Source organism: Oncorhynchus clarkii, chromosome 4 (genome assembly GCF_045791955.1).
Source record: "Oncorhynchus clarkii lewisi isolate Uvic-CL-2024 chromosome 4, UVic_Ocla_1.0, whole genome shotgun sequence".
NCBI lineage: Eukaryota > Metazoa > Chordata > Actinopteri > Salmoniformes > Salmonidae > Oncorhynchus > Oncorhynchus clarkii.
In genome coordinates this window covers 36,791,261-36,806,677 of record NC_092150.1, presented here as the reverse complement: position 1 = coordinate 36,806,677, position 15,417 = coordinate 36,791,261, and the positions used below count along the sequence as shown (strand labels likewise).

General features: G+C 42.6%; 1 protein-coding gene across 1 annotated transcript in view; it reads left to right on the top strand.

The window, feature by feature from the left end:
* Positions 1–15,417, top strand: part of LOC139407453 (tensin-3-like) — a 61,555-nt gene that overhangs the window by 35,430 nt on the left and 10,708 nt on the right. Inside the window, 2 exon segments of the mRNA XM_071151248.1 lie at positions 9,153–9,312; positions 9,699–10,201. Coding sequence (XP_071007349.1) covers positions 9,153–9,312; positions 9,699–10,201 — 663 coding nt within the window.

The window sequence follows — 15,417 nt, the reverse complement described above, 5'->3', positions numbered from 1 at the left end:
AAGAGAAGAGAAAAGAGGAGAGGAACAGACGAACAGTTTCCCAGACAGAGATTAAAACTAGTCCTGGGCTAAGTAGTCCCTAAAAAAAACTTGATTTGAATACACCAATGGTAACATCTTATTATTTTACCTAATTTAAATAAGTATCGCCTTGTAACCAATATCACAGACGGTGGGTTCATGGAAGGGAGAGGTTTACATTGCTAGGTAGTCTAGTTGTTCCAAAATTTGACTGCACCGTGTCAGCAAATATACAGTGCCTTGCGAAAGTATTCGTCCCCCTTGAACTTTGCGACCTTTTGCCACATTTCAGGCTTCAAACATAAAGATATAAAACTGTATTTTTTGTGAAGAATCAACAACAAGTGGGACACAATCATGAAGTGGAACGACATTTATTGGATATTTCAAACTTTTTTAACAAATCAAAAACTGAAAAATTGGGCGTGCAAAATTATTCAGCCTTCTTAAGTTAATACTTTGTAGCGCCAACTTTTGCTGCGATTACAGCTGTAAGTCGCTTGGGGTATGTCTCTATCAGTTTTGCACATCGAGAGACTGACATTTTTTCCCATTCCTCCTTGCAAAACAGCTCGAGCTCAGTGAGGTTGGATGGAGAGCATTTGTGAACAGCAGTTTTCAGTTCTTTTCAAAGTTCAAGGGGGCCGAATACTTTCGCAAGGCACTGTAATTTGTGGTTTCCATTATTCATCTAAGGCAAAGATACCTGAATGTTTCCGCTTTCGTCTGGTTTGGTGCAGGCCCCCAGTGTCTGGTCTGGAGATTGAAGTCACAAGCTCGGCTGGAAAAAGCTCTGGTCTGCCCTAGAAAGCCTATGTACGACAATATTTTGGGATATTTATTTTGATCAAGTTCAATCCCCACAGTGAATTATTTTAAAGTTTGCTACAAATAAATACATGTAATTAAATAGTGATCTATTCTGACTACTACATTGGTCGTTTGTCTGTCCAGCAGGCTAGGATCGGAGGTTCCCTGTTGACTCTCAGCAAGGATGAAAGTGACTACATTGACCGTAATCCTTTGCTAGTTACGGCCACTTTCACCATAATCTTTAGCAATTTTTTGGTGCCACTCAGCCCCCATTCACCAATATCGCGTGCTTCAAATTCAAATGCTTCCGGCTTCATGCGCCATCAGAAGTTTTCAGTGGATTACGTCAGCGCTATAACTATATACTGGTGGTAGCTAACAACTGGCTAGCTACATTGTAAAAAAATTCCTGTAAATTACTGGCAGCACAGAAGCCAGTAAATTACCGTAGAGTTTCAGGACCTTTACTATAACACACATTTACAGCTTATTACTTGAACACCTAACTACAGCAACATGCTGAATTTACAATGCATTACTGGAAGGATATTGGTTAGTAAACTGTCTCAGATTTACAGTCATCAGGATGTCATGTGATGATCCCAGATAGTCCTAAACCATCCCAAACCATTATATGTAAAGTAATAAAATGGCATGGTGGTTTTAAAGGTCCCGAACAATCATTCTGATTCCCATGTAAAATAGCCTTTCGAGTGACTAAAGCATTTAGCAAAAACACAAATGTTTTCACATGTGAAATTTGATTTGATTTGAAGTGTTCCAAATACACGTTTTTCACTTCTGAAATGTCATGTGAAGTGTTCCAAAAACAAGTGGTTTCACACGTCAAATGTAGTTATTGGCAAGAATACATTTATCCACTGCTAAACGTGGCTCAGAATTAAGTCAATAATTCTACGATTATCTGACAACACCAACGAAAAAGTAGCAGTGCTCAGGGGGTACTTGATTGAGTGTGCATAAATGCTCTTGGGATTTGAACATTCAACCGTTTGGTCTGGAGCTCATTAATGTCTCAGCAGTGCCACCAGATATTTATTTGTTGCCAAGAACATACGCTGAGTATACCAAACATTTGGAACCGCTACTTAATTTTTTAAAGCTACTTTATTAACTGTAGCTGATAAAGTGTGAGGTAGAGGTAGAGCGAGGTGACGCTCTAGCACGTGCTGGGCTGTGTGTGTTGGTTACTGTGAGTGTGAGAGAGTGACACAGCCCTTACAAAATGTACCATGGTACTACTATGTTACTTAAGCAATAAGGCCCGAGGGGGGTTGGACTATGGCCAATATACCATGGCTAAGGGCTGTTCTTATGCACGACACATCGCGGAGTGCCTGGATACAGCCATTAGCCGTGGTATATTGGCTATGTACCACAAACCCCTGAGGTGCTTTATTGCTATTAGAAACTAGAGCAGTAAAAGCAAATGTTTTGTCATACCCATGGTATACGGTCTCATATACCACGGCTGTCAGTCAATCAGTATTCTGGGCTGGAACCACCCAGTTTATAATTAAGCAATAGGACATGAGGGAGTGTGGTACTGTATATAACCAATATACCCCGTCTAAGGGCTGTTCTTACGCATGACGCAATGCGGTGTTGCTGGATACAGCCCTTAGCTGTCACGATCTTTGTAAGAAGCGGACCAAAGCGCAGCGTGGTGTGAATGCATCATTTTAATAGATGACGAAAAAACACGAAGTAAACTGTACAAAACAATAAACGAATAACGACCGTGACGCTATAGTAAGAACTGTGCTGACATAAGCAACTAACATAGACAATCACCCACAACCCACAATGACAAAACAGGCTACCTAAATATGGTTCCCAATCAGAGACAACGACTAACACCTGCCTCTGATTGAGAACCATATCAGGCCAAACACAGAAACAGACAAACTAGACATCCAACATAGAATGCCCACTCAGATCACACCCTGACCAAACAAAACATAGAAACATACAAAGCAAACTATGGTCAGGGCGTGACATTAGCCATGGTATATTAGCCATGGTATATTGGCCATATACAGGTGTCTTATTGCTATTATAAACTGGTTACCAACATAATTAGAGCAGTAAAAATAAATGTTTTGTCATATCAGTGGTATACCACGGCTGTCAGCCAACCAGCATATAGGGCTCAAAACACACAGTTTATAATTACATTTATACCATGGTACTACTAGAGTACTTTCACTTATACAGTGGTATAGATGTGGATCATGGAAATACCATTGCGTCAACCTCCAGTATACATTCTACCATGTTAAAGTACAATCATGCTAAATGGTACCAAAAATGATCATATGGTACCATCTTTATTATTTGTGCGTTACCGTAGCACAATGGCAGTATAATGCATTAAATAAATAAACCCCACAAGGTCAAAAGCGGTTGGTTGGTATTATGTTGATAACTTTTTATACCAGTATGGGCAAGTTTCTGATAAAGTCAGAGGTCCTAGTTTGTCTGTAACAGCAAAGAAAAAGGGAAATACAGTGGTTGCTCCACTAAAAGTTTAGTGATTGTGCTGCGGCACTTAGAGGTAGTTTGTGGTTTAGTACTGCACCCTGCGTCACCACTTCACTGCTCCAGACCAGGGCAAGAGGGAGTTAGAGCACTGATTATGCTTTTGGGTCCCAAGGCACTACTGTGTCTCTAACTGACAATGAATGGGAGACATAAACCTAAATAGAAATTGATAATTGTTCACGACTTCAGTATTATTTACTCAACTGTTACACTAAGGTTTTTATTCTAAGAGAAACTTAGACCACGCTTAGAGTGTGGAAATGTTTTTGCTCTTACTGTAGTACTGCCTCAGTGGCGCAGCGGTCTAAGACACTGCATCACAGTGCATACTGTGTCACTACAGATTCTGGTTCAATACCTGTGCCGGCCTCAACTGGGAGACCCAAGAGATGATTGTAGGTTTTTGGTTTCTCTCCCTTTAAAAAGATAAATAAATCATTCAAAATAACAAACTGGCTGTATTTACAAATTAGTAACTATGTCTCACCCCATGTTCAAGAATGGCCTTTTCTTGCTCATTTTACGTTATTTGAAAACAAAATATTCTCCAAAATGTATTGTTATTTTTTAAACAATGCTATTATTATTATTATTAATTTAGAATTATATAAAAGCCCCTTGGATATTCTCACAGACATATTTTTAACCCTGTTATTAGCAGGACAATATATATTGGTCATACTGGTCATGGCTCCCGTGTGGCGCACAATGGGATTTCCTTTGCAGTTCTCCAGCTGTATCCACTGAAATAGTGGTGGGCGCACGAGGTTCAAGACATGAGGGCAAGGCAGAGCCGCGCACAGAAGATGGACCTAGCCCATGGGGAATGGAGGAGGAGGAAGGGGGGGGGGGGGTGCTACCCCACCCCACTGGGTAGCACAGAGCAACACTTTAAGGGGCATTGCACTAATAATGGCGCTGACTAGGGAAACGTTCCCGCTGTTAGTGCCAGTTTGCATGTTCAAACTAAAACAATGCAATTAATAATGGCGTGAAAAATGTCTCTTTGATATTAATTCGGAGGACAGATATTATTAAATATTAAAGCACTAGACCTCTCACTAAAAGCGTCAGTCAAAAATAAATGAAAAGCACACATTTATAAACATAATTTGAAAGGTAGATACAAATTATGTGACATTGTGGTTACAATAAAGAATGTAAATAAGATGTAAACAATATGCTGTGTTTTTACTTACTGGTGGCATTTTTTTAAAAGCTGGTGGCATTTTGAAAACAGGTTTTCAAACACTTTTAGCCTGATTAGCAGCATAATCAAAGTGAAGACAATCGGCGATATGCTGTATACTTACGGCCTATTGTAAGCTGAAAGTCACACCTGTCCAGTACTCACCCCACCACAAACTCCACCCTTAACACAGTTACCATTCAAAAACGAGCTGTTTATCTAAAAAAAAAAAAAAAAGAGGACAGACGAAATGGACATCGTTTTCATCAAGCCAGCTTCTTTCTATGGCGCTACCTGTTCTAGGGTTAGGACCGTAACCACGAGAGGACTTTACAATGAGGCAGAGCTGATCACCAAAACTAAAGGTATTTTGGTTTCAGTGCATTTTCTTTAAAAAAATGTTTATATAGCCTATCAATATGTAGGCATACTGTGTAATAAAATTGATAATTAAATAAAAAGTTAAATATAAATACACAATACAAATTATTGTTTACTAAAAACGTGAATGTGTTTTTGCAGAGCATACAACCATGCCGACAACCATCCGTGGAGATCAGTGGAGAAAGGGCTGGACAACGGGCCGCACCGTAAAAAACGCATGGTTGCCAAGAAAGCGGTTAGTTTTGCTAGATTCTTAAAATGTGTATGCAGCATATGTGTGTTGGAGTCACTTTTAATTCTTAATTGATCTACCATTTCTATCACAGACCACTGTAATCGATGGGGCTCAGGGTGGTACCATTCTGCTCATCTGATGAAGATGCACATGGATCAGATTCAAACTTTGAAGACCGAGATCGAGTCATTAGAGGCAGACCAGCATAAAAAAAACATTGCCGCCCAGATCTAGTGTGTGTGTGTGTATGTGCCTGTGTGTGTGTGTGGCTGTTTGTGTGTGTCCTCGTGTGTGTGACTGCATCATGGAACGTGTAATTGCTGTAATTCGAGAATGGCAGTGACATCAGCTCCTCTTGACTGTTGACCATTAACCTCTAAAGTTTAAGGCCTGTGTCTGATCCTCTTCAATCTCAGAGGGATCAGCACGGGGTCAACGGTCTACACAAGTCTAAGGGCCGAAACGTGTTGCTCTTACTTTTAACAATAAAGAAGCACTTTTATCAACTTCCACTGCCCTCCAAGAGTTGTTGTAATTCCTTTTCACTTCAATTTGTTCCTTAATTAATGCAATTTGGTTGGACAGTGTGGTAGCGGCAGTGGCTCCTTCCCCAATACTCCAGACAGAAAGAGGGGATAAAGGTAGAGAGATGGATGGATGTGATATTAGGTTGCATCATCAGTTTTGCTTATCTCAAAAGGAGTTCTCCTTTAACATGTTAACCATCCTAGGAATAAGTGGGACGCACACATAAACACGCACCCATCGACATACAGTTGAAGTCGGAGGTTTACATACACTTAGGTTGTAGTCCTTAAAAGTTGTTTTTCAACCACTTCACAAATTTCTTGACACAAGTCATTTTTCCAACAATTGTTTACAGACAGATTATTTCACTTATAATTCACTGTATCACACTATTCCAGTAGGTCAGAAGTTAACATACACTAAGTTGACTGTGCCTTTAAACGGCTTGGAAAATTCCAGAAAATTATATCACGGCTATAGAAGCTTCTGATAGGCTAATTGACATAATTCGAGTCAATTGGAGGTGTACCTGTGGATGTATTTCAAGAAATACCTTCAAACTTAGTGCATCATTGCTTGACATCATGGTGAAATCAAAAGAAATCAGCCAAGTCTGGTTCATCCTTGGGAGCAATTTCCAAATGCCTGAATGTATCACGTTCATCTGTACAAACAATAGTACACAAGTATAAACACCATGGGACCACGCAGCCGTCAGACCGCTCAGTAAAGAGACGCGTTCTGTCTCCTAGAGATGAACGTACTTTGGTGCGAAAAGTGCAAATCAGTCTCAGAACAGCAGCAAAGGACCTTGTGAAGATGCTGGACGAAACAGGTACAAAAGTATCTATATCCACAGTAAAACGAGTCCTATATCGACATAACTTGAAAGGCCACAGCAAGGAAGAAGCCACTGCTCCAAAACCACCATAAAAAAGCCGGACTACGGTTTGAAACTGCACATGGGGACAAAGATCGTACTTTTTGGAGAAATGCCCTCTGGTCTGATGAAACAAAAATAGAACTGTTTGGTCATAATGACCATTGTTATGTTTGGAGGAAAAAGGGGGAGGCTTGCAAGCCTAAGAACACCACCCCAACTGTGAAGCACAGGGGTAGCAGCATCATGCTGTGGGGGTGCTTTGCTACAGGAGGGACTGGTGCACTTCACAAAATGGATGGCATCATGAGGAGGGAAAATTATGTGGATATATTGAAGCAACATCTCAAGACATCAGTCAGGAAGTTAAAGCTTGGTTGCCAATGGGTCTTCCAAACGAACAATGACCCCAAGCATACTTCCAAAGTTGTGACAAAATGGCCTAAGGACAACAAAGTCAAGGTATTGGAGTGGCCATCACAAAGCCCTGACCTCAATCTTATAGAACATTTGTGGGCAGAACTGAAATAAGCATGTACAAACCTGACTCAGTTACACCAGCTCTGTCAGGAGGAATGGGACAATTCTGCCAACTTATTGTGGAAAGCTTGTGGAAGGCTAACTGAAACGTTTGACCCAAGTTAAACCATTTAAAGGCAATGCTAACAAATACTAATTGAGTGTATCTAAACTTCTGACCCACTGGGAATGTGATGAAAGAAATAAAAGCTGAAATTAATAATTCTCTCTGCTATTATTCTGACATTTCACATTCTTAAAATAAAGTGGTGATCGTAACTGACCTACGACAGGTAATTTTTACTTGGATTAAATGTCAGGAATTGTGAAAAACTGAGTTTAAATGTGTTTGGCTAAGGTGCATGTAAACTTCCGACTTCAACTGTACATGCATTCTCTCACCTCCCCAGGCCAGATTGGCACCAGCTTTTAGTTTACATTGAAAGTGTAGAGTAAGGTCACCATTAACATATAGAAAGTTTGCATCCCAAATGCCATCCTATTCCCTATATAATGCACTACTTTTGACCTGTGTGTGTGTGTGTGTGTTTGTGTAAGTAAGTGATCTAATAATGGAGATGACAAGAGAGGGTTTAATTCAGCCTAAATTCCTCAACATAAAGTCAATGGAGAAGAGGGAGAGTGAGATGGGATGAAAGAAAAGGAGAGAAGGAATAAAGAGAGAGAGCTCAAGAGAGACAGAGAGAGAGAGGTGGGGAGAGTGGGAGGGGGCTGTAGTGGATACAAGGAGGTCTTTATGATGGATACATTTTTTCTTCATTACTCACACTGCTTCTCCTGCCTGAAGGGGCTTGTTTGTAGGATCTTTGGAGAATGACATCAAATGTTCAGTCTTTAAATGAAATAGGTTAGCTTGCACCATGACAGTCCCAGTCAGGTTGATTGTTATCATGGTGCTGTCAGGGTTGTCGGTCTCTTTTACTTTCACCCATAGTGAGAGCAGACTGCTGAGCGCCATACATTTGGCTGGTCAGTGAGAGAGATGAAATTACTCACATCACCATTTTTGTACAGGTCTGTGAAAAGGGTTTCTGGCCTCCCCTTTAGTAGTTTCTGTTGAAAAGCTTTCCTTGTGTCATTTTTTGGTCTCTGGAGGGTAGAGAATGGACTCAGCGCTGAGGGAACACATGGTGCCTGTGGGCTCTGCTGCCCTGTTCTGCTGCCCCGTTGCCATGGCAACCATTTTTGTTTGTCTGCTTATGTTGCTAGCTTACTCTAATTTAGCTTAAAAAATCTTAAATAGTGAAAAATCTTTACACACACAAAAAAATATATGTTTAAGGTTAGAGTCCATGTTGCTTTTTGGTTTATTCACTCAGTTTGGTCGTTTGATGTAGTTGTGTTAGCTGCACTTGCTAGGTTTGTTCTAGCTCAATTTTTTGCTTGCTGGCTATGTTTTTGTTGTGTAGCTAGTTAAGGAGAGTAAAAACGACTTAATTTGAGGCGCAAAGTTTTAAAAAATATATTCAGAATTAATAGAGTTGTTCATCATGTCTTGTCTTGAATTATTTTTAGATTGGAGATGTTCATCTCATTTTAAAAACAAAAAACAGATAAATCAGGAGCTCATGCTGAGCATGTCTGTTGCTCTCTCTCTCTTGACAGAACATATGGCTGGAGTACAGAGCCAATACAGAGGATTTGGTGAGAACTCACAAAGAGCAGTGTGTAAGAAAATATCTCAGGGACTGTTAATCTGAGACTTGCTACAGTAAGATAAATTAGAAGCAAACGTATTTTGGAAGTGGGGAACTGAACAGATTATGTTAAAGGATGACCTTCATACAAACCTCCAGTCACATACTGCACTCAAATGCACCATAGAGTTGGATAGAGGGCGCATTTGATCCAAAGCATGTTTTAGCATGGGCAGCTATTCAGAGTCTCAAAGATAAGAGATGAGCTCTCTCGTAGACTAGTATGCACCTATCTGTAATGTTAAAAGGGAAGCCATGCCACAGTCTTAAAGGGATGCTGTTGTTTTTATTTTCTTGCAGATTCCCGAAGTTTCCTGGACGGTAGTATGAACCAAACTCCAGCCTCGTCAAATGGAGAGCTTTTCTGCTCGGAAGTGTCCTTCACTCCCGCCACCTGTCAGAGAATGTTCGGATCCATGCACTCTGTACCGTCAAGGAGCACCCTCCCACACACAAACAGGTACTGTCTTTCTTTCACACTGCAATGTTTTTGTGTGTTAACTGTAGCTACATTTTGTCACGCCTGCTCCCGCTCCCCCTCTCTGGCGCTCGAGGATGCCCGGCTGTCCATCATTACGCACACCTGTCAACATCATTACGCACATCAGCGCTTCATTGGACTCACCTGGTCACTTTGTTGATTGCCCCTTCTATATCTGTCTGTTCCTCAGTTTGTTCCCTGTGTCAGCATTATTGTTGTCCCTTGTTCAGACGCTGTCCTTGTTTGTTTCATGTCTGTTTATGCATTCAATTTTCACTCCCAGTACTTGCTTCTCGTCTCCCAGCTGCTGTCCTTACACATTTGTGCTTATACTTGATCATCCCCTTCTCTCTCTCTCTCCTCAGCCAAACCCCACCTCCAGTGTGGCTGGACAGGACTCCTATGTCCCTGTCCTCCCCATTCCTCCCCCCTTCCTCTTCCTCTCTTTCTCCCCTCAGCCTCCTCAATGCACACAGATCTCCCCTGGGGGCCCAGAGGGACCTGGAGTGGTCTGGGGGCCAGAGCCGGTGTGAGAGGAACCAGGATGCCCAAAGCCAGGGGGATATAGTCTCTCTGCTGCTGGGGAATGGACATCTTGGTCTGGAGGACAGCCTGTTGGAAGCTGTGGAGGGGCTGGGGGGCCTGGATCTAGGCCTGGGGCTTGGAGAGGATGGACTGACAGGACTGCCACCCGTGCTGCCTGAGAAGAGGGTACCAGGGCTGGCTGGGTCCCGCTCCCCCTCTCTCAGTGGATTATCCAGCCCCCACAGTGGTAGTAGTCTCAGCATCCCCTTCCCCTCAGCCATGACCCCAGCCCCTTTCAGAGGACTCAGCCCTGGTGGTGGTGGAGCCCCTTTGCCTGTATCAGGTACACATGCATGCAGATACACACACAGGCAGACACACACACACCATCATTCCTGTTCCCAAAAAACTCTAAGGCATCCTGCTACGATTACTACCGACCTGTAATAATGAAGTGCTTTGAAAGGCTGGTCATCGCACACATCAATTCCATCCTCCCAGACATCTTCGACCCACTCCAATTTGCATACCTCCCCAACAGATCCACAGATGACGCATTCTCTATTCCACTCCACACTGCCCTCTTCAACCTCACCAACGACTGACTATGAGACAGTCTACAGTCTCTCCCTCAACTTCAGCAAGACCAAGGAGCTGACTACAGAAAACAAGGGCGGGTGCACACCCCCATCCACATCGATTGGGCCATAGTGGAGACGGTCCAGAGATTCAAGTTCCTTGGTGTCCACATCACTAAGGACTTAACATGGTACTCTCACACCACAACAGTTGTGAAGTAGGCATGGTTTGGCATAGCCCCTCAGATCCTTAGGAACTTATAGCTGCAGCATTGAGAGCATCCTGACTGGCTGTATCACCGTCTGGCATGGCAACTGCACCGCCCTTGAACAAAAGGCCCTACAGAGGGTGATATTATGGACGGCCCAGCACATTACTCGGGGTGAGCTCTGTCAATCCAGGATGTACATGCCAGGCAGTGTCTGAGAAGGGACAGAAAAATTGCAAAAGACTACAGCCATGCTGCTGTCCAGCAGGCGGTACCAGTGCATCAAGGCTCAGACCAACAGACTCCTATACAGCTTCTATCCCCTGGCTATAAGACTGTTAAATGGCTAACAACTACTGCTCTCCTTCTCCCACAGACTACCCACACTGACTCTATGCCCATCCACAGGACTCCACCCACTCAGACATATACACCTTCACTGTCTTACTTACACACACAGTGGTGTGGTGGACATTGCTTATACTCTCTTCTTAATCCCGATTGATACTTATCAAAGTAGTGCTTTGGAGTTATATGCCGTATCAATTAATAGGGCTGATGGAACAGATAGGAATGTTTATATTAAAATGCAGATCAACTATTATTTCTTCACATTTTAGGCACAGCAAAATACACACGGCAGTACGCCTATGTGTGAATGTTGCAACATGCCATTTGCGGGAAACCACTCTTCTAAAATGCACACCGCACATGGGAGCGGTTTGGTGGACAGAGATGGAAATATCAGTTCGAAAAAGGGGGGATTTAAAGATGCAACAACTATCATGGGTTGCTAATATGATTAGGATAAAGCCTTCGGCTGCTAGACAATGAAAGAAAGCTGAAAGAAAACCGATAGAACAGGAGAATGCATAAGAGTTAGTCTTTATAAAAAATAATTGCCCAAACAAAAGGTCGGAATTTGTCAATAGGCTACTTTGAAACAAGGTAAGACATGCCTCAAAAAATGAAGGATTCAAACTATTAAGGAACAGGAAAAATATAGCAACACTAATTATAGGCTTAACTGTCTTTAGGTAGACGGAAATGCTTTCCCAAAAACCTTCTCTATTAAATGTTAAATAGCTAAGTATATATAGCCACCTGTTAGGTATATACCTACCTGTCAGAATGATATCATGAGCAATGGTGTCAATCCAGTGCCCATTCCAATGTAAACTCCATCTCATGTGCAACAGAAACACTGTTAATCAGACAATAGTGCTAACAGCCTGCACACTTGAATTAAAGGGTAACTACTCTCAAAAACCTACATTTCTTAGATTTTTCCAGACCTCAAAAGTGGTCTCCTGATGTGGATTAAGCATTGTTTTGGACGAAAACCTGAAAACATTTGTAGCCCTACTATTAGCCTACTGCACAGTACAACTTAGGTAGCCTGAATGTGAAAGACCAATTTGGGATTTTATTATTTAGGTCATTGAGTGTGTCACTGTTTCTCATAGAATCTTTCACACGGGGTGCCTTTCCTTAGCTGGGAGGGCCATTTGGAAACATTTTGGCAAAATTTGAGTATACCCACTTCTCCAGGCACCACATGCTCACTCACACACTCATTATTGAAGCCATACTCTTACACCCAACGGCACACACGACCTCACAACTACACTGCTTCTAAAATGATTATTGATTAGATGTATTACTATCACTACGCTGCTGTTAATTAATTATTGATTGCCATTATCATTAGTATCTATTTATTTCTCCTGCTATTACTCCTATTTACATGTACACTATATATACAAAAGTATGTGGACACCACTTCAAATTAGTGGATTCAGCTATTTCAGTTGCTGACAGGTGTATAAAATCGAGCACACAGGCATGCAATCTCCATAGACAAACATTGGCTGAAGAATTGCCTTTCTGGAGAGCTCGGTGACTTTCAATGTGGCACCGTCATAGGATGCCACCTTTCCAACAAGTCAGTCAGTAAAATTTCTGCCCTACTGGAGCTGCCCCAGGCAACTGTAAGGGCTGTTATTGTGAAGTGGAAACGTCTAGTTGCACCACGCCTCACCAGAGAAGTGGTAGGCCACATAAGATCACAGACCGGGACCGCCGAGTGCTGAAAAGTGTAGCGCGTAAAAATCATCCGTCCTCTGTTACTGGCTTTGGTTTTCCATTTATGTTTTGAGGATGGACTTTAGCACGTATAGCTTGTTAACACGTAGGGTGCACTGATTGGTGTCACCTCGTCAGTCCGTGTGTGTTACACGTGTGCTGGTTGCCAACTCATTACTGGGAAGGTGTTTGACCTGTGTTGACCCAGGTGCTATTTAGGCGTGGCTGGCCCAGTGCTCCAGTGGAGCTTGAGAGATGTTGGGGAGAGCTACACTTCACCTTATCTGTGGTGCGATTTCGAGCTCAACCTGTTTGTGTTTTGGTGTTTCCCCTGTTTGTTTGGCTCCATCTTTTAACTCCCTATCCTAAGTTGTTGTGGGTTTTTCTTTTAGTTTGTCTTTTTGGAGGCAAACCTAGTGGGCATCCATGGTGGGTGTCTTTTAGAACCCCTTACTAGTGGCTTTTCCAACTTTCAGTGGGCACCCACATGGGTGCTTTTCAGAACCCCTTTTGAACCCCTTTCTGTTTTGTTTGGTTGTCAGTGATTTTCTTTGTTAGTTCCTTTTGTTGTGAGTGACTTTTTGAGTTTGTCTTGTGGAAACGTAACAAAATGGGGGTTCGTCCGGGATCTAGTGTCCCATGAGTATGGTAGTTGCTCTAATCACCTACTCTGAAGCTTTGCTGTGCCCAGATATTTGAGTGTTCAGATAACACTTTTGGGTAGAGTTTCCGTCACTGATTGGTGGAAATATTTTTTAAAGTTTCATAAACACACAGGGTAATAAAAAAAGCCATGGGCCTTAAGTTGGAAACATTTGTGGAAAATCCTACATGGGAGATAAATGTACAAAGGCGAATCTGCTCGTCACTGCAAAGCATTATGACATCAAGGTGGTGTCTGGCCATCCAAAATCAGCAGTCAAAGAGTTGATCGGTGCTGCTCTGCTGGAGGAGGAAATCCTTACGTAGAGGGATGTTGGTGAAAAGGGTCCTGTGGGTAGTAGGTCAATTCCCATAGACTTGCAACTGAGGGAGATAGAACTAATGGCAAAATCGGAACAACAGAAATTAGAGGTGGAGCACAGGGAAAGACCAGATGAGCATGCAGACAGACTAGAACAAGAAGAGCGTCAACATGCCTAAAATGGCCGTGAGATATTTGGTCACAGCTGAGATGAGATGGTTTGAGATGGTTTGGGATGAGCTGGACTACAGAGTGAAGGAAAGGCAGCCAATAAGTGCTCAGCATATGTGGAAACTCCTTCAAGACTGTTGGAAAAGCATTCTAGGTGAAGCTGGTTTAGAGAATGACAAGAGTGTGCAAAGCTGTCATCAAGGCAAAGGGTGGCTGATTTGAAGAATATATTTTGATTTGTTTAACACCTTTTTGGTTACTACATGATTCCACATGTTTACTCATAGTTCTTATGTCTAAACTATGTTTTTTACAATGTGGAAAATAGTAAAAATAAATAAAAACCCTGGAATGAGTAGGTGTGTCCAAACTTTTGACTGGTACTCATCTATATGAGAATGCTATTAATTGACTACAGTTCAGCATTCAACACCATAGTGCCCTCAAAGCTCATCACTAAGCTAAGGACCCTGGGACTAAACACCTCCCTCTGCAACTGGCTCCTGGACTTCCTGACGTGCCGCCCCCAGGTGGTAAGGGTAGGTAACAACACATTCGCCACGCTGATCCTCAACACGGGGACCCCGCAGGTGTGCGTGCTCAGTACTATCCTGTACTCCCTGTTCACTCATGACTGCACGGCCAGGCACGACTTCAACACCATCATGTGTTGATGACACAACAGTGGTAGGCCTGATCACCAACAATGATGAGACAGCCTATAGAGAGGAGGTCAGAGACCTGACTGTGTGGTGCAAGGACAACAACCTCTCCCTCAATGTGATCAAGACAAAGGAGATGATTGTGGACTACAGGAAAAGGAGGACTGAGCAGGTTGACAGCTTCAAGTTCCTTGGCGTCCACATCACCAACAAACTAACATGGTCCAAGCACACCAAGACAGTTGTGAAGAGGGCACAACAAAACCTATTCCCCCTCAGGAGACTGAAAAGATTTGGCATGGGTCCTCAGATCCTCAAAAGGTTTTACAGCTGCAACATTGAGAGCATCCTGACGAGTTGCATCACTGTCTGGTATGGCAACTGCTCGGTATGGCAACTGCCCTAAAAATTGTCAAAGACTTCAGCCACCCTAGTCATAGAGTGTTCTCTCTGCTACCACATGGCAAGCAGTACCGGAGTGCCAAGTCTAGGTGGAAGAGGCTTCTAAACAGCTTCTACCCCCAAGCCATAAGACTCCTGAACATCTAATCAAATGGCTACCCAGACTATTTGCATCCCCCCCCCCCCCCCCCCCACCACACACACACACACTTCTACGCTGCTGCTACTCTATGTTATTATCTATGCACAGTCACTTTAATAACTGTACCTGCATGTACATATTTCCTCAATTACCTTGACACCGGTGCCCCCGCCCATTGACTCTGTACCGGTACCCCCTGTATATATCCCCGCTATTGTTATTTTACTGCTGCTCTTTAATGATTTGTTATTTTTATCTGACCTTTTTTTAGGTATTTTCTTAAAACTGCATTGTTGGTTAAGGGCTTGTAAGTAAATATTTAACTGGAAGGTTGTTGTATTCGGCG